General features: G+C 44.6%; 1 protein-coding gene across 1 annotated transcript in view; it reads right to left on the reverse strand.

The window, feature by feature from the left end:
- myo10l3 (myosin X, like 3) overlaps positions 1–21,491 on the reverse strand; it is a 298,563-nt gene that overhangs the window by 135,108 nt on the left and 141,964 nt on the right. The window contains 3 exon segments of the mRNA XM_052523285.1: positions 232–312; positions 11,577–11,685; positions 15,943–16,025. Of these exon segments, the coding sequence (XP_052379245.1) occupies positions 232–312; positions 11,577–11,685; positions 15,943–16,025 (273 nt within the window).

The following is a 21,491-nucleotide window of genomic DNA, read 5'->3' on the forward strand; positions in this document are numbered from 1 at the left end:
GTTGAATACTGAATGACCCACCCTGTTCATGTTGGGTTGAATACTGAATGACCCACCTTGTCCATGTTGTGGTGAATACTGAATGACCCACCTTGTTCATGTTGTGGTGAGTACTGAATGACCCACCCTGTTCATGTTGTGGTGAGTACTGAATGACCCACCTTGTTCATGTTGTGGTGAGTACTGAATGACCCACCTTGTTCATGTTGTGGTGAATACTGAATGACCCACCTTGTTCATGTTGGGTTTGATGCAGCGCACAAAGAAAGGGTTGGAGGCACTCAGAGTGTTCATCAAGGAATGGAGAGAGTCCTGCAGAAACACAACAACACATCTAGATACGGGATCAGAAACACAACAACACATCTAGATATGGGATCAGAAACACAACAACACAACAACACATCTAGATACGGGATCAGAAACACAACAACACATCTAGATACGGGATCAGAAACACATCAACACATCTAGATACGGGATCAGAAACACAACAACACATCTAGATACGGGATCAGAAACACATCAACACATCTAGATACGGGGATCAGAAACACATCAACACATCTAGATACGGGATCAGAAACACATCAACACATCTAGATACGGGATCAGAAACACAACAACACATCTAGATACGGGATCAGAAACACAACAACACATCTAGATACGGGGATCAGAAACACATCAACACATCTAGATACAGGATCAGAAACACAACAACACATCTAGATACGGGGATCAGAAACACAACAACACATCTAGATACGGGATCAGAAACACATCAACACATCTAGATACGGGATCAGAAACACATCAACACATCTAGATACGGGGATCAGAAACACAACAACACATCTAGATACGGGGATCAGAAACACAACAACACATCTAGATACGGGGATCAGAAACACAACAACACATCTAGATACGGGGATCAGAAACACAACAACACATCTAGATACGGGATCAGAAACACAACAACACATCTAGATACGGGGATCAGAAACACAACAACACATCTAGATACGGGGATCAGAAACACATCAACACATCTAGATACGGGATCAGAAACACAACAACACATCTAGATACGGGGATCAGAAACACAACAACACATCTAGATACGGGGATCAGAAACACAACAACACATCTAGATACGGGGATCAGAAACACAACAACACATTTAGATACGGGATCAGAAACACAACAACACATCTAGATACGGGATCAGAAACACATCAACACATCTAGATACGGGATCAGAAACACAACAACACATCTAGATACAGGATCAGAAACACATCAACACATCTAGATACGGGGATCAGAAACACATCTAGATACGGGATCAGAAACACAACAACACATCTAGATACGGGATCAGAAACACATCAACACATCTAGATACGGGATCAGAAACACAACAACACATCTAGATACGGGATCAGAAACACAACAACACATCTAGATACGGGATCAGAAACACATCAACACATCTAGATACGGGATCAGAAACACAACAACACATCTAGATACGGGGATCAGAAACACAACAACACATCTAGATACGGGGATCAGAAACACATCAACACATCTAGATACGGGGATCAGAAACACAACAACACATCTAGATACGGGATCAGAAACACAACAACACATCTAGATACGGGGATCAGAAACACAACAACACATCTAGATACGGGGTCAGAAACACATCTAGATACGGGGATCAGAAACACAACAACACATCTAGATACGGGATCAGAAACACAACAACACATCTAGATACGGGATCAGAAACACAACAACACATCTAGATACTGGATCAGAAACACAACAACACATCTAGATACGGGATCAGAAACACAACAACACATCTAGATACGGGATCAGAAACACATCAGACACGGGATCAGAAACACAACAACACATCTAGATACGGGATCAGAAACACAACAACACATCTAGATACGGGATCAGAAACACAACAACACATCTAGATACGGGATCAGAAACACAACAACACATCTAGATACGGGGATCAGAAACACAACAACACATCTAGATACGGGGATCAGAAACACAACAACACATCTAGATACTGGATCAGAAACACAACAACACATCTAGATACGGGATCAGAAACACAACAACACATCTAGATACGGGATCAGAAACACAACAACACATCTAGATACAGGATCAGAAACACATCTAGATACGGGATCAGAAACACAACAACACATCTAGATACGGGATCAGAAACACAACAACACATCTAGATACGGGGATCAGAAACACAACAACACATCTAGATACTGGATCAGAAACACAACAACACATCTAGATACGGGGATCAGAAACACACCAACACATCTAGATACGGGATCAGAAACACAACAACACATCTAGATACGGGGATCAGAAACACAACAACACATCTAGATACGGGATCAGAAACACAACAACACATCTAGATACGGGATCAGAAACACAACAACACATCTAGATACGGGATCAGAAACACAACAATCAACACATCTAGATACGGGATCAGAAACACATCTAGATACGGGGATCAGAAACACATCAACACATCTAGATACGGGATCAGAAACACAACAACACATCTAGATACGGGATCAGAAACACATCAACACATCTAGATACGGGATCAGAAACACAACAACACATCTAGATACGGGGATCAGAAACACAACAACACATCTAGATACGGGATCAGAAACACAACAACACATCTAGATACGGGATCAGAAACACAACAACACATCTAGATACGGGATCAGAAACACAACAACACATCTAGATACAGGATCAGAAACACAACAACACATCTAGATACGGGGATCAGAAACACATCAACACATCTAGATACGGGATCAGAAACACATCTAGATACGGGATCAGAAACACAACAACACATCTAGATACAGGATCAGAAACACAACAACACATCTAGATACGGGATCAGAAACACAACAACACATCTAGATACGGGATCAGAAACACAACAACACATCTAGATACGGGATCAGAAACACATCAACACATCTAGATACAGGATCAGAAACACAACAACACATCTAGATACTGGATCAGAAACACAACAACACATCTAGATACGGGATCAGAAACACATCTAGATACGGGATCAGAAACACAACAACACATCTAGATACAGGATCAGAAACACAACAACACATCTAGATACGGGGATCAGAAACACAACAACACATCTAGATACGGGATCAGAAACACATCTAGATACGGGGATCAGAAACACAACAACACATCTAGATACGGGGATCAGAAACACAACAACACATCTAGATACGGGGATCAGAAACACAACAACACATCTAGATACGGGATCAGAAACACAACAACACATCTAGATACGGGATCAGAGACACATCTAGATACAGGATCAGAAACACATCAACACATCTAGATACGGGGATCAGAAACACATCTAGATACAGGATCAGAAACACAACAACACATCTAGATACGGGATCAGAAACACAACAACACATCTAGATACGGGATCAGAAACACAACAACACATCTAGATACGGGGATCAGAAACACAACAACACATCTAGATACGGGATCAGAAACACAACAACACATCTAGATACGGGATCAGAAACACAACAACACATCTAGATACGGGATCAGAAACACATCAACACATCTAGATACGGGATCAGAAACACAACAACACATCTAGATACGGGGATCAGAAACACAACAACACATCTAGATACGGGATCAGAAACACATCTAGATACAGGATCAGAAACACAACAACACATCTAGATACGGGATCAGAAACACAACAACACATCTAGATACTGGATCAGAAACACAACAACACATCTAGATACGGGATCAGAAACACAACAACACATCTAGATACGGGGATCAGAAACACAACAACACATCTAGATACGGGATCAGAAACACAACAACACATCTAGATACGGGATCAGAAACACATCAACACATCTAGATACGGGATCAGAAACACATCAACACATCTAGATACGGGATCAGAAACACATCAACACATCTAGATACGGGATCAGAAACACAACAACACATCTAGATACGGGATCAGAAACACAACAACACATCTAGATACGGGGATCAGAAACACATCAACACATCTAGATACGGGGATCAGAAACACATCTAGATACGGGGATCAGAAACACATCAACACATCTAGATACGGGATCAGAAACACATCTAGATACGGGGATCAGAAACACAACAACACATCTAGATACTGGATCAGAAACACAACAACACATCTAGATACGGGATCAGAAACACATCTAGATACGGGGATCAGAAACACAACAACACATCTAGATACGGGATCAGAAACACAACAACACATCTAGATACGGGATCAGAAACACAACAACACATCTAGATACTGGATCAGAAACACAACAACACATCTAGATACGGGATCAGAAACACAACAACACATCTAGATACGGGATCAGAAACACAACAACACATCTAGATACGGGATCAGAAACACAACAACACATCTAGATACGGGATCAGAAACACAACAACACATCTAGATACGGGATCAGAAACACAACAACACATCTAGATACTGGATCAGAAACACAACAACACATCTAGATACGGGATCAGAAACACAACAACACATCTAGATACGGGGATCAGAAACACAACAACACATCTAGATACGGGATCAGAAACACAACAACACATCTAGATACGGGATCAGAAACACAACAACACATCTAGATACGGGATCAGAAACACATCAACACATCTAGATACGGGATCAGAAACACAACAACACATCTAGATACGGGATCAGAAACACATCAACACATCTAGATACGGGGATCAGAAACACAACAACACATCTAGATACGGGGATCAGAAACACATCAACACATCTAGATACGGGGATCAGAAACACAACAACACATCTAGATACGGGATCAGAAACACAACAACACATCTAGATACGGGGATCAGAAACACATCAACACATCTAGATACAGGGATCAGAAACACAACAACACATCTAGATACGGGATCAGAAACACATCAACACATCTAGATACGGGGATCAGAAACACAACAACACATCTAGATACGGGATCAGAAACACAACAACACATCTAGATAGGGGATCAGAAACACATCAACACATCTAGATACGGGGTCAGAAACACAACAACACATCTAGATACGGGATCAGAAACACAACAACACATCTAGATACGGGGGATCAGAAACACATCTAGATACGGGGTCAGAAACACAACAACACATCTAGATACGGGATCAGAAACACAACAACACATCTAGATACGGGATCAGAAACACAACAACACATCTAGATACTGGATCAGAAACACAACAACACATCTAGATACGGGATCAGAAACACATCTAGATACGGGATCAGAAACACAACAACACATCTAGATACAGGATCAGAAACACAACAACACATCTAGATACGGGATCAGAAACACAACAACACATCTAGATACGGGATCAGAAACACAACAACACATCTAGATACGGGATCAGAAACACAACAACACATCTAGATACGGGATCAGAAACACAACAAACACATCTAGATACGGGGATCAGAAACACAACAACAAATCTAGATACGGGATCAGAAACACAACAACACATCTAGATACTGGATCAGAAACACATCAACACATCTAGATACGGGATCAGAAACACATCTAGATACGAGGATCAGAAACACAACAACACATCTAGATACGGGGTCAGAAACACATCAACACATCTAGATACAGGATCAGAAACACAACAACACATCTAGATACAGGATCAGAAACACAACAACACATCTAGATACGGGATCAGAAACACATCAACACATCTAGATACAGGATCAGAAACACATCTAGATACAGGATCAGAAACACAACAACACATCTAGATACGGGATCAGAAACACATCAACACATCTAGATACGGGATCAGAAACACATCAACACATCTAGATACGGGATCAGAAACACAACAACACATCTAGATACGGGATCAGAAACACATCTAGATACGGGATCAGAAACACAACAACACATCTAGATACGGGATCAGAAACACATCAACACATCTAGATACTGGATCAGAAACACAACAACACATCTAGATACGGGGATCAGAAACACATCTAGATACGGGATCAGAAACACAACAACACATCTAGATACGGGATCAGAAACACATCAACACATCTAGATACTGGATCAGAAACACAACAACACATCTAGATACGGGGATCAGAAACACATCTAGATACAGGATCAGAAACACAACAACACATCTAGATACGGGATCAGAAACACAACAACACATCTAGATACGGGATCAGAAACACAACAACACATCTAGATACGGGATCAGAAACACAACAACACATCTAGATACAGGATCAGAAACACATCTAGATACGGGATCAGAAACACATCTAGATACGGGATCAGAAACACAACAACACATCTAGATACGGGATCAGAAACACATCTAGATACAGGATCAGAAACACAACAACACATCTAGATACGGGATCAGAAACACAACAACACATCTAGATACGGGATCAGAAACACAACAACACATCTAGATACGGGATCAGAAACACATCTAGATACGGGATCAGAAACACAACAACACATCTAGATACGGGATCAGAAACACAACAACACATCTAGATACGGGGATCAGAAACACATCTAGATACGGGGATCAGAAACACAACAACACATCTAGATACGGGATCAGAAACACATCAACACATCTAGATACGGGATCAGAAACACAACAACACATCTAGATACGGGATCAGAAACACAACAACACATCTAGATACGGGGATCAGAAACACAACAACACATCTAGATACGGGATCAGAAACACATCAACACATCTAGATACGGGATCAGAAACACAACAACACATCTAGATACGGGATCAGAAACACAACAACACATCTAGATACGGGATCAGAAACACAACAACACATCTAGATACGGGATCAGAAACACAACAACACATCTAGATACGGGATCAGAAACACAACAACACATCTAGATACAGGATCAGAAACACATCAACACATCTAGATACGGGATCAGAAACACAACAACACATCTAGATACGGGATCAGAAACACAACAACACATCTAGATACGGGATCAGAAACACAACAACACATCTAGATACGGGATCAGAAACACAACAACACATCTAGATACAGGATCAGAAACACAACAACACATCTAGATACGGGATCAGAAACACAACAACACATCTAGATACGGGATCAGAAACACAACAACACATCTAGATACGGGATCAGAAACACAACAACACATCTAGATACGGGGATCAGAAACACATCAACACATCTAGATACGGGATCAGAAACACAACAACACATCTAGATACGGGATCAGAAACACAACAACACATCTAGATACGGGATCAGAAACACAACAACACATCTAGATACGGGATCAGAAACACAACAACACATCTAGATACGGGATCAGAAACACAACAACACATCTAGATACGGGATCAGAAACACAACAACACATCTAGATACGGGATCAGAAACACAACAACACATCTAGATACGGGATCAGAAACACAACAACACATCTAGATACGGGGATCAGAAACACAACAACACATCTAGATACAGGATCAGAAACACAACAACACATCTAGATACGGGATCAGAAACACAACTCTAGATATGCAGTTGAAGTCTAAAGTTCACATACACCTCAGCCAAATACATTTAAACTCAGTTTTTCACAATTCCTGACATTTAATCCTCATAAAAATTCCCTGTTTTAGGTCACTTAGGATCACCACTTTATTTTAAGAATGTGAAATGTCAGAATAATAGTAGAGATAATTATTTATTTCAGCTTTTATTTCTTTCATTACATTCCCTAGTGGGTCAGACGTTTACATGCACTCAATTAGTATTTGGTAGCATTGCCTTTAAATTGTTTAACTTGGGTCAAACGTTTTGGTTACCGTTCCACAAGCTTCCCACATTAGTGAATTTTGGCCCTTTCCTCCTGACAGAGCTGGTGTAACTGAGTCAGGTTTGTAGGCCTCCTTGCTCGCACACACTTTTCCCAGTTTGCCCACAAATGTTCTATTGGATTGAGGTCAGGGCTTTGTGATGGCCACTCCAATACCTTGACTTTGTTGTCCTTTGTTGTCCTTAAGTCATTTTGCCACAACTTTGGAAGTATGCTTGGGGTCATTGTGCATTTAGAAGACCCATTTGCAACCAAGTTTTAACTTCCTGACTGATGTCTTGATGTTGCTTCAATATATCCATGTAATTTTCCAGCCTCATGATGACATCTATTTTGTGAAGTGCACCAGTCCCTCCTGCAGCAAGAACCCCCACAACATGATGCTGCCACCCCTGTGCTTCACGGTTGGGATGGTGTTCTTCGGCTTGCAAGCCTCTCCCTTTTTCCTGCAAACATTACGATGGTCGTTATGGAAACATGTGCCGTCATCATTGCTTTGCACAAAAAAAGGGCTTCACAGGCAAGGATATTGCTGCCAGTAGGATTTCACCTAAATCATCAATGTATCAGATCATCAAGAACTTCAAGGAGAAGACTTCGGGGCGCCCAATAAAGTCCAGCAAGCGCCAGGACCGTCTCCTAAAAGTGGATTCAGCTGCCATCAGTCCTGTGTCATGCCAACAGTAAAACATCCTGAGACCATTCATGTGTGGGGTTGCTTCTCAGCCAAGGGAGTGGGCTCACTAACAATTTTGCCTAAGAACACAGCCATGAATAAAGAATGGTACCAACACATCCTCCGAGAGCAACTTCTCCCAACCATCCAGGAACAGTTTGGTGATGAACAATGCCTTTTCCAGAATGATGGAGCACCTTTCCAACTGTACAGTTGTAAAATGTAGTCTAGCTTTTTTTATGGCGGTTTTGGAGCTGTGGCTTCTTCCTTGCTGAGCGGCCTTTCACGTTATGCCAATATAGGACTCGTTTTACTGTGGATATAGACAATTTTATAGCAGTTTCCTCCAGCATCTTCACAAGGTCCTTTGCTGTTGTTCTGGGATTGATTTGCACTTTTTGCACAAAAGTACGTTAATCTCTAGGAGACAGAATGCGTCTCCTTCCTGAGCGGTATGACGGCTGCGTGGTCCCATGGTGTTTATACTTGTGTACTATTGTTTGTACAGATGAACATGGTACCTTCAGGCGTTTTGAAATTGCTCCCAAGGATGAACCAGACTTGTAGAGGTCTACAATTTTATCTGAGTTCTTGGCTGATTTCTTTTCATTTTCCCATGACGTCAAGCAAAGAGGCACTGAGTTGGAAGGTAGGCATTGAAATACATCCACAGGTACACCTCCAATTGACTCAAATGATGACAATTAGTCTATCGAAGATTCTAAAGCCATGACGTCATTTCCTGGAATTTTCCAAGGTGTTTAAAGGCACAGTCAACTTAGTGTATGTAAACTTCTGACACATTGGAATTGTGATACAGTGAATTACAAGTGAAATAATCTGTCTGTAAACAATTGTTGGAAAAATGACTTGTGTCATGCACAAAGTAGATGTCCTAACCGACTTGCCAAAACTACAGTTTGTTAATAAGACATTTGTGGAGTGGTTGAAAAATTAGTTAATGACTCCAACCTAAGTGTATGTAAACTTCCAACTGAAACTGTTTTTACAGAATCAGAAACATAATATTGAGATATAGATACAGGACCAGCATCAAGAGGCAACCTCAATACAACAGATTCAGACACAATGGCTCTGACCTCCTAGGGTCCTCATCTCCTGCTGACCAGGGTGTTTACAGGCTCTGACCTCCTAGGGTCCTCATCTCCTGCTGACCAGGGTGTTTACAGGCTCTGACCTCCTAGGGTCCTCATCTCCTGCTGACCAGGGTGTTTACAGGCTCTGACCTCCTAGGGTCCTCATCTCCTGCTGACCAGGGTGTTTACAGGCTCTGGCTACAGGACTATATTTACCCAGCAGTGCCAGCAAGGACCTTTGAACCGAGCACTCTCTTTCGCTCAGATTGACTGTCTCCAGTAAGATACTGCCAGGGGGACGTGTGGATGAGGGGTAATCTCCAGCTTTAGGAGCTGCAGTCCGGGCTAAATCCCCTCCACACCAGTTACGGCATGTGAAGCCCCCCACCCATCTCCCACCCATCTCACATGGAATCCTCTCTCTCTATATATATATTGTAACCTGCTGTGTCTCTCTCTCTCTCCAGACTAACCAGTACTACATGAAGCCCAGAGTGACTGATCACCAGTTTGGCATCAAGCACTATGCTGGAGAGGTAAATTACCCTCAAGGAGCTCAACACTTGAGAAGGACTCTCTCTCTCAAACACAAACAAAAGACTATTCAAAACGCTTAGCGAAACTGTCAACCTCATGATCAAGGCAATCCATATCATGGCATAGCCAAAAGGATTCTATGTGACTCTACAGTATAGTGAAGGTTATGGTTAGGAGGTCAGAGGTTGACTATGCTCTCCTCTGTGATTGGTCCTCACCCTGAACTGAGAGCTGACGGTGGATTAGGGTTAGAGGTTAGAGGTCCTCACCCTGAACTGAGAGCTGACGGTGGATTAGGGTTAGAGGTCCTCACCCTGAACTGAGAGCTGACAGTGGATTAGGGTTAGAGGTCCTCACCCTGAACTGAGAGCTGACAGTGGATTAGGGTTAGAGGTTAGAGGTCCTCACCCTGAACTGAGAGCTGACAGTGGATTAGGGTTAGAGATCCTCACCCTGAACTGAGAGCTGACGGTGGATTAGGGTTAGGGGTTAGAGGTTAGAGGTCCTCACCCTGAACTGAGAGCTGACAGTGGATTAGGGTTAGAGGTCCTCACCCTGAACTGAGAGCTGACAGTGGATTAGGGTTAGAGGTCCTCACCCTGAACTGAGAGCTGACGGTGGATTAGGGTTAGGGGTTAGAGGTTAGAGGTTAGAGGTCCTCACCCTGAACTGAGATTTGACAGTGGATTAGGGTTAGAGGTCCTCACCCTGAACTGAGAGCTGACGGTGGATTAGGGTTAGAGATCCTCACCCTGAACTGAGAGCTGACAGTGGATTAGGGTTAGGGGTTAGAGATCCTCACCCTGAACTGAGAGCTGACGGTGGATTAGGGTTAGAGGTCCTCACCCTGAACTGAGAGCTGACGGTGGATTAGGGTTAGGGGTTAGAGGTTAGAGGTCCTCACCCTGAACTGAGAGCTGACGGTGGATGAGGGTTAGGGGTTAGAGGTTAGAGGTCCTCACCCTGAACTGAGAGCTGACGGTGGATGAGGGTTAGAGGTCCTCACCCTGAACTGAGAGCTGACGGTGGATTAGGGTTAGGGGTTAGAGGTTAGAGGTCCTCACCCTGAACTGAGAGCTGACGGTGGATGAGGGTTAGGGGTTAGAGGTTAGAGGTCCTCACCCTGAACTGAGAGCTGACGGTGGGTTTGCGTCTGGCCGTCCCCATCTTCAGGGTCTCCTCTCCGTTCCTGCTCCCGACACGCTCAAACAGGTCATAGATGAAGTCAAGCCTGAAGGACATAAACCACAGTCCTTTACATTAAACATGAACATGGACATAAACATGGTCAACATTCTCGAAACACAGTGGAGTGACTTTAGCACAGGGTCAGAGGGTATTACTCTGTACATTAACACAGTGGAGTGACTTTAGTACAGGGTCAGAGGGTATTACTCTGTACATTAACACAGTGGAGTGACTTTAGTACAGGGTCAGAGGGTATTACTCTGTACATTAACACAGTGGAGTGACTTTAGTACAGGGTCAGAGGGTATTACTCTGTACATTAACACAGTGGAGTGACTTTAGCACAGGGTCAGAGGGTATTACTCTGTACATTAACACAGTGGAGTGACTTTAGTACAGGGTCAGAGGGTATTACTCTGTACATTAACACAGTGGAGTGACTTTAGTACAGGGTCAGAGGGTATTACTCTGTACATTAACACAGTGGAGTGACTTTAGCACAGGGTCAGAGGGTATTACTCTGTACATTAACACAGTGGAGTGACTTTAGTACAGGGTCAGAGGGTATTACTCTGTACATTAACACAGTGGAGTGACTTTAGCACAGGGTCAGAGGGTATTACTCTGTACATTAACACAGTGGAGTGACTTTAGCACAGGGTCAGAGGGTATTACTCTGTACATTAACACAGTGGAGTGACTTTAGTACAGGGTCAGAGGGTATTACTCTGTACATTAACACAGTGGAGTGACTTTAGTACAGGGTCAGAGGGTATTACTCTGTACATTAACACAGTGGAGTGACTTTAGCACAGGGTCAGAGGGTATTACTCTGTACATTAACACAGTGGAGTGACTTTAGCACAGGGTCAGAGGGTATTACTCTGTACATTAACACAGTGGAGTGACTTTAGCACAGGGTCAGAGGGTATTACTCTGTACATTAACACAGTGGAGTGACTTTAGCACAGGGTCAGAGGGTATTACTCTGTACATTAACACAGTGGAGTGACTTTAGTACAGGGTCAGAGGGTATTACTCTGTACGTTAAAACAGTGGAGTGACTTTAGTACAGGGTCAGAGGGTATTACTCTGTACATTAACACAGTGGAGTGACTTTAGCACAGGGTCAGAGGGTATTACTCTGTACATTAACACAGTGGAGTGACTTTAGTACAGGGTCAGAGGGTATTACTCTGTACATTAACACAGTGGAGTGACTTTAGCACAGGGTCAGAGGGTATTACTCTGTACATTAACACAGTGGAGTGACTTTAGCACAGGGTCAGAGGGTATTACTCTGTACATTAACACAGTGGAGTGACTTTAGTACAGGGTCAGAGGGTATTACTCTGTACATTAACACAGTGGAGTGACTTTAGTACAGGGTCAGAGGGTATTACATTAACACAGTGGAGTGACTTTAGTACAGGGTCAGAGGGTATTACTCTGTACATTAACACAGTGGAGTGACTTTAGTACAGGGTCAGAGGGTATTACTCTGCACATTAACACAGTGGAGTGACTTTAGTACAGGGTCAGAGGGTATTACTCTGTACATTAACACAGTGGAGTGACTTTAGTACAGGGTCAGAGGGTATTACATTAACACAGTGGAGTGACTTTAGTACAGGGTCAGAGGGTATTACTCTGTACATTAACACAGTGGAGTGACTTTAGTACAGGGTCAGAGGGTATTACTCTGTACATTAACACAGTGGAGTGACTTTAGCACAGGGTCAGAGGGTATTACTCTGTACATTAACACAGTGGAGTGACTTTAGCACAGGGTCAGAGGGTATTACTCTGTACATTAACACAGTGGAGTGACTTTAGTACAGGGTCAGAGGGTATTACTCTGTACATTAACACAGTGGAGTGACTTTAGCACAGGGTCAGAGGGTATTACTCTGTACATTAACACAGTGGAGTGACTTTAGTACAGGGTCAGAGGGTATGCAGTGATAACCAACAAGTAATCTAACTAACAATTCCAAAACTACTGTCTTATACACAGTGTGACTTTAGGGGTCAGAGGAATATGTACATAAGGATATATGAATGAGTGATGGTACAGAGCAGCATACAGTAGATGGTATTACAGTATATACATATGAGATGAGTGTGTAGACAAAGTAAACAAAGTGGCATAGTTAAAGTGGCTAGTGATACATGTGTTACATAAGGATGCAGTCATGATGTAGTACAGTATATACATATGCATATGAGATGAATAATGTAGGGTCAAGTAACATTATATAACAGTAGCATTGTTTAAAGTGGCTAGTGATATATTTACATAATTCCCATCAATTCCCATTATTAAAATGGCTGGAGTTGGGTCAGTGTCATTGACACAGTGGAGCAGCCACTTTAGCACAGTGGTGGCTGTTTAACAGTCTGATGGCCTTGAGATAGAAGCTGTTTTTCAGTCTCAGGGTCCCAGCTTTGATGCACCTGTACTGACCTCGCCTTCTGGATGATAGCGGGGTGAACAGGCAGTGGTTCGGTGGTTGATGTATGATGATCTTTATGGCCTTCCTGTAACAACGGGTGGTGTAGGTGTCCTGGAGGGCAGGTAGTTTGCACATTAAGTGACAGTGCAGTCCTCACTACCCTCTGGAGAGCCTTAGGGTTGAGGGCGGAGCAGTTGCCTGTACCAGGCGGTGATACAGCCCGCCAGGATGCTCTCGATTGTGCATCTGTAGAAGTTTGTGAGTGCTTTTGGTGACAAGCCGAATTTCTTCAGCCTCCTGAGGTGAATAGGCGCTATTACTTCTTCACGACGCTGTCAGTGTGAGTGGACCAATTCAGTTTGTCTGTGATGTGTATGCCGAGGAACTTAAAATAGCTACCCTCTCCACTACTGTTCCATCGATGTGGATAGGGGGTGTTCCCTCTGCTGTTTCCTGAAGTCAGAGGGTATTACTCTGTACATTAACACAGTGGAGTGACTTTAGCACAGGGTCAGAGGGTATTACTCTGTACATTAACACAGTGGAGTGACTTTAGCACAGGGTCAGAGGGTATTACTCTGCACATTAACACAGTGGAGTGACTTTAGCACAGGGTCAGAGGGTATTACTCTGTACATTAACACAGTGGAGTGACTTTAGTACAGGGTCAGAGGGTATTACTCTGTACATTAACACAGTGGAGTGACTTTAGCACAGGGTCAGAGGGTATTACTCTGTACATTAACACAGTGGAGTGACTTTAGTACAGGGTCAGAGGGTATTACTCTGTACATTAACACAGTGGAGTGACTTTAGTACAGGGTCAGAGGGTATTACTCTGCACATTAACACAGTGGAGTGACTTTAGTACAGGGTCAGAGGGTATTACTCTGTACATTAACACAGTGGAGTGACTTTAGTACAGGGTCAGAGAGCGTCTGCTAAATGACTTAAATGTAAATGTAAATGTATTACTCTGTACATTAACACAGTGGAGTGACTTTAGCACAGGGTCAGAGGGTATTACTCTGCACATTAACACAGTGGAGTGACTTTAGCACAGGGTCAGAGGGTATTACTCTGTACATTAACACAGTGGAGTGACTTTAGTACAGGGTCAGAGGGTATTACTCTGTACATTAACACAGTGGAGTGACTTTAGCACAGGGTCAGAGGGTATTACTCTGTACATTAACACAGTGGAGTGACTTTAGTACAGGGTCAGAGGGTATTACTCTGTACATTAACACAGTGGAGTGACTTTAGTACAGGGTCAGAGGGTATTACTCTGCACATTAACACAGTGGAGTGACTTTAGTACAGGGTCAGAGGGTATTACTCTGTACATTAACACAGTGGAGTGACTTTAGTACAGGGTCAGAGGGTATTACTCTGTACATTAACACAGTGGAGTGACTTTAGTACAGGGTCAGAGGGTATTACTCTGTACATTAACACAGTGGAGTGACTTTAGTACAGGGTCAGAGGGTATTACTCTGTACATTAACACAGTGGAGTGACTTTAGCACAGGGTCAGAGGGTATTACTCTGTACATTAACACAGTGGAGTGACTTTAGTACAGGGTCAGAGGGTATTACTCTGTACATTAACACAGTGGAGTGACTTTAGTACAGGATCAGAGGGTATTACTCTGTACATTAACACAGTGGAGTGACTTTAGCACAGGGTCAGAGGGTATTACATTAACGCAGTGCCGTTCCATGACCAGGGGACAACACACACACACACACACACACACACACACACACACACACACACACACACACACACACACACACACACACACACACACACACACACACACACACACACACACACACACCTGCTGTCCTTGAGCATGTTTAAGACGTCATCTCTGAAGGTGTCCCGGTTCTTCTGTAGGACCCCTCTGACGTCATACAGAACCTGACAGAGTGGGGACATGTTTCAGTTAGTTCACCTGGCAGGGGACAGGACAGTGTATGTTCACTCGGGCCATGTTACACATGCTGAAAGAGAACGAGCCTGATCTGAAGCTCAGTGAGAGTGCGGCTAAGAGCAGGTGAGAGGAGTCGACTGCTGTGTTAAGACAGGCACCTGTTGACAGTTTCTCGGCCCCTGGTCTTAACAGCATAGCAGCGACAGATTCCTCCCTCCTACTGAAGTACTGCTTTCCTGGCCCAGGACAGGAAGCGGTAGAGATATTGATTCCATAGACATCTATAGCCATATACAAAATGACCCATGACAGAGACGTGCTTATGAGTTTAATTAACACAGTGCAGCTGGTGCAGCTTCACCTCGGATGAGGACTTCCTGAGTTACTATTTCACCTTGTGTTATTTATGATGAAGCAACCTCTAAAATACAGTTGGACTGGGAGAAATCTACTGAAGGATGTGACTGTCCTCCATGTGAACTAACAGAGCCCTTCCGGACAACACCGAGCCCTTCCGGACAACACCGAGCCCTTCCGGACAACACTGTTCCGGACAACACCGAGCCCTTCAGTAGCTCCACAGCCTCCTCTCCTAGGAGAGTTGGGGTCTGGGGAGAGGAGGGACAGGGATCACAGTAGTTCCACAGCCTCCTCTCCTAGGAGAGTTGGGGTCTGGGGAGAGGAGGGACAGGGATCACAGTAGTTCCACAGCCTCCTCTCCTAGGAGAGTTGGGGTCTGGGGAGAGGAGGGACAGGGATCACAGTAGTTCCACAGCCTCCTCTCCTAGGAGAGTTGGGGTCTGGGGAGACGAGGGACAGGGATCACAGTAGTTCCACATCCTCCTCTCCTAGGTGAGTTGGGGTCTGGGGAGAGGAGGGACAGGGATCACAGTAGTTCCACAGCCTCCTCTCCTAGGAGAGTTGGGGTCTGGGGAGAGGAGGGACAGGGATCACAGTAGTTCCACAGCCTCCTCTCCTAGGTGAGTTGGGGTCTGGGGAGAGGAGGGACAGGGATCACAGTAGTTCCACAGCCTCCTCTCCTAGGAGAGTTGGGGTCTGGGAAGAGGAGGGACAGGGATCACAGTAGTTCCACATCCTCCTCTCCTAGGTGAGTTGGGGTCTGGGGAGAGGAGGGACAGGGATCACAGTAGTTCCACAGCCTCCTCTCCTAGGTGAGTTGGGGTCTGGGGAGAGGAGGGACAGGAATCGCTGCTGCTTGGCCATGGAAACCCATTTCATGAAGCTCCCGACGAAGAGTTCCTGTGCTGACGTTGCTTCCAGGGGCCGTTTGAAACTCGGGAGTAGTAGTGTTGCTTCCAGAGGCAGTTTGTAACTCGGTAGTAGTAGTGTTGCTTCCAGGGGCAGTTTGGAACTCTGTAGTAGTAGTGTTGCTTCCAGGGGCAGTTTGGAACTCGGTAGTAGTAGTCTTGCTTCCAGAGGCAGTTTGGAACTCGGTAGCTTCCAGAGGCAGTTTGGAACTCGGTAGTAGTAGTCTTGCTTCCAGAGGCAGTTTGGAACTCGGTAGCTTCCAGAGGCAGTTTGGAACTCGGTAGTAGTGTTGCTTCCAGGGGCAGTTTGGAACTCGGTAGTAGTGTTGCTTCCAGAGGCAGTTTAGAACTCGGTAGTGAGTGTTGCAACTGAGAACAGACCATTTTTAGCACTCGGCAGTCCAGGCACGGGAGTTCTGTGATCTTGTGTGGACTACCACTTCGTGGCTAAGCCATTGTTTCTCCAAGATGTTTCCACTTCACAATAACAGCACTTACAGAACTGACTTGTTGGAAAGGTGACATCCTAAGATGGTGCCACGTTAAAATCCACTGAGCTCTTCAGTAAGGCTGTTTGTCTACGGACAGGGCGCCCAAGAAAGTCCAGCAAGTGCCAGGACCGTCTCCTAAAGTTGATTCAGCTGCAGGATCGGGGCACCACCAGTACAGAGCTTGCTCAGGAATGGCAGCAGGCAGGTGTGAGTGCATCTGCACGCACAGTGATGCGAAGACTTTTAGAAGATGGCCTGGTGTCAAGAAGGGCAGCAAAGAAGCCCCCTCTCTCCAGGAAAAACATCAGGGACAGACTGATATTCTGCAAAAGGTTCAGGGATTGGACTGCTGAGGACTGGGGTAAAGTCATTTTCTCTGATGAATCCCCTTTCTGATTGTTTGGGGCATCAGGAAAAAAGCTTGTCCGGACAAGACAAGGTGAGCACTACCATCAGTCCTGTGTCATCCCAACAGTAAAGCATCCTGAGACCATTCATGTGTGGGGTTGCTTCTCAGCCAAGGGAGTGGGCTCACTCACAATGTTGCCTAAGAACACAGCCAAGAATAAAGAATGGTACCAACACATCCTCCGAGAGCAACTTCTCCCAACCATCCAGGAACAGTTTGGTGATGAACAATGCCTTTTCCAGAATGATGGAGCACCTTGTCATAAGGCAAAAGTGATAACTAAGTGGCTCGGGGAACAAAACATCAATATTTTGGGTCCATGGCCAGGAAACTCCTCAGACCTTAATCCAATTGAGAACTTGTGGTCAATCCTCAAGAGGCTGGTGGACAAACAAAAACCCACAAATTCTGAAAGACTCCAAGCATTGATTATGCAAGAATGGGCTGCCATCAGTCAGGATGTGGCCCAGAAGTGAATTGACAGCATGCCAGGGCGGATTGCAGAGGTCTTGAAAAAGAAGGGTCAACACTGCAAATAGTGACTCTTTGCATCAACTTCATGTAATTGTCAATAAAAGCCTTTGACACTTATGAAATGCTTGTAATTATACTTCAGTATCCCATAGTAACATCTGACAACAATATCTAAAGACACTGAAGCAGCAAACTTTGTGGAAATTAATATTTGTGTCATTCTCAAAACTTTTGGCCACGACTGTTCATAGCTACCTCAAATAACCTGTACCCCTGCACAGCAACTCAGTACTGGCACTCCCTGTATATACAGTAGCCATGTTGTTACCTGGTACTTCCTGTATATAGCCATGCTATTAACTGGTACTTCCTGTATATAGCCATGCCTTTAACTGGTACTTCCTGTATATAGCCATGCTATTAACTGGTACTTCCTGGATATAGACATGCTATTAACTGGTACTTCCTGTCTATAGCCATGCTATTAACTGGTACTTCCTGTCTATAGCCATGCTATTAACTGGTACTTCCTGTATATAGCCATGCTATTAACTGGTACTTCCTGTATATAGCCATGCTATTAACTGGTACTTCCTGTATATAGCCATGCCTTTAACTGGTACTTCCTGTATATAGCCATGCCTTTAACTGGTACTTCCTGTATATAGCCATGCTATTAACTGGTACTTCCTGGATATAGACATGCTATTAACTGGTACTTCCTGTCTATAGCCATGCTATTAACTGGTACTTCCTGTCTATAGCCATGCTATTAACTGGTACTTCCTGTATATAGCCATGCTATTAACTGGTACTTCCTGTATATAGCCATGCTATTAACTGGTACTTCCTGTATATAGCCATGCTATTAACTGGTACTTCCTGTATATAGCCATGCTATTAACTGGTACTTCCTGTATATAGCCATGCTATTAACTGGTACTTCCTGTCTATAGCCATGCCTTTAACTGGTACTTCCTGTATATAGCCATGCTATTAACTGGTACTTCCTGTATATAGCCATGCCTTTAACTGGTACTTCCTGTATATAGCCATGCTATTAACTGGTACTTCCTGTATATAGCCATGCCTTTAACTGGTACTTCCTGTATATAGCCATGCTATTAACTGGTACTTCCTGTATATAGCCATGCTATTAACTGGTACTTCCTGTATATAGCCATGCTATTAACTGGTAATTCCTGTATATAGCCATGCTATTAACTGGTACTTCCTGTATATAGCCATGCCTTTAAATGGTACTTCCTGTATATAGACATGCTATTAACTGGTACTTCCTGTCTATAGCCATGCTATTAACTGGTACTTCCTGTCTATAGCCATGCTATTAACTGGTACTTCCTGTCTATAGCCATGCTATTAACTGGTACTTCAAACATATAGCCATGCCTTTAACTGGTCTTCCTGTATATAGCCATGCTATTAACTGGTACTTCCTCAAATATAGCCATGCTATTAACTGGTACTTCCTCAAATATAGCCATGCTATTAACTGTACTTCCTCAAATACAGCCTCCCCCTCTGTCCCTCAAACAACAGCCTCCCCCCTCTGTCCCTGAAACAACAGCCTCCCCTCTCTGTCCCTCAAACAACAGCCTCCCCTCTCTGTCCCTCAAACAACAGCCTCCCCTCTCTGTCCCTCAAACAACAGCCTCCCCCTCTCTGTCCCTCAAACAACAGCCTCCCCCTCTCTGTCCCTCAAACAACAGCCTCCCCCTCTCTGTCCCTCAAACAACAGCCTCCCCCTCTCTGTCCCTGAAACAACAGCCTCCCCCTCTCTGTCCCTGAAACAACAGCCTCCCCCTCTCTGTCCCTGAAACAACAGCCTCCCCCTCTCTGTCCCTCAAACAACAGCCTCCCCTCTCTCTCCCTCAAACAACAGCCTCCCCCTCTGTCCCTGAAACAACAGCCTCCCCCTCTCTGTCCCTCAAACAACAGCCTCCCCCTCTCTGTCCCTCAAACAACAGCCTCCCCCTCTCTGTCCCTGAAACAACAGCCTCCCCCTCTCTGTCCCTGAAACAACAGCCCCCCTCTCTGTCCCTGAAACAACAGCCTCCCCCTCTCTGTCCCTGAAACAACAGCCTCCCCCTCTCTGTCCCTGAAACAACAGCCTCCCCCTCTGTCCCTGAAACAACAGCCTCCCCCCTCTCTGTCCCTCAAACAACAGCCTCCCCCTCTCTGTCCCTCAAACAACAGCCTCCCCCTCTCTGTCCCTGAAACAACAGCCTCCCCCTCTCTGTCCCTCAAACAACAGCCTCCCCTCTCTGTCCCTCAAACAACAGCCTCCCCTCTCTGTCCCTCAAACAACAGCCTCCCCTCTCTGTCCCTCAAACAACAGCCTCCCCCTCTCTGTCCCTCAAACAACAGCCTCCCCCTCTCTGTCCCTCAAACAACAGCCTCCCCTCTCTGTCCCTCAAACAACAGCCTCCCCTCTCTGTCCCTCAAACAACAGCCTCCCCCTCTCTGTCCCTCAAACAACAGCCTCCCCCTCTCTGTCCCTCAAACAACAGCCTCCCCTCTCTGTCCCTGAAACAACAGCCTCCCCCTCTCTGTCCCTCAAACAACAGCCTCCCCTCTCTGTCCCTCAAACAACAGCCTCCCCCTCTCTGTCCCTGAAACAACAGCCTCCCCTCTCTGTCCCTGAAACAACAGCCTCCCCTCTCTGTCCCTCAAACAACAGCCTCCCCCTCTCTGTCCCTCAAACAACAGCCTCCCCTCTCTGTCCCTCAAACAACAGCCTCCCCCTCTCTGTCCCTCAAACAACAGCCTCCCCTCTCTGTCCCTCAAACA

The sequence above is a fragment of the Oncorhynchus keta genome, chromosome 7 (assembly GCF_023373465.1).
Source record: "Oncorhynchus keta strain PuntledgeMale-10-30-2019 chromosome 7, Oket_V2, whole genome shotgun sequence".
NCBI classification, from domain to species: Eukaryota; Metazoa; Chordata; class Actinopteri; order Salmoniformes; family Salmonidae; genus Oncorhynchus; species Oncorhynchus keta.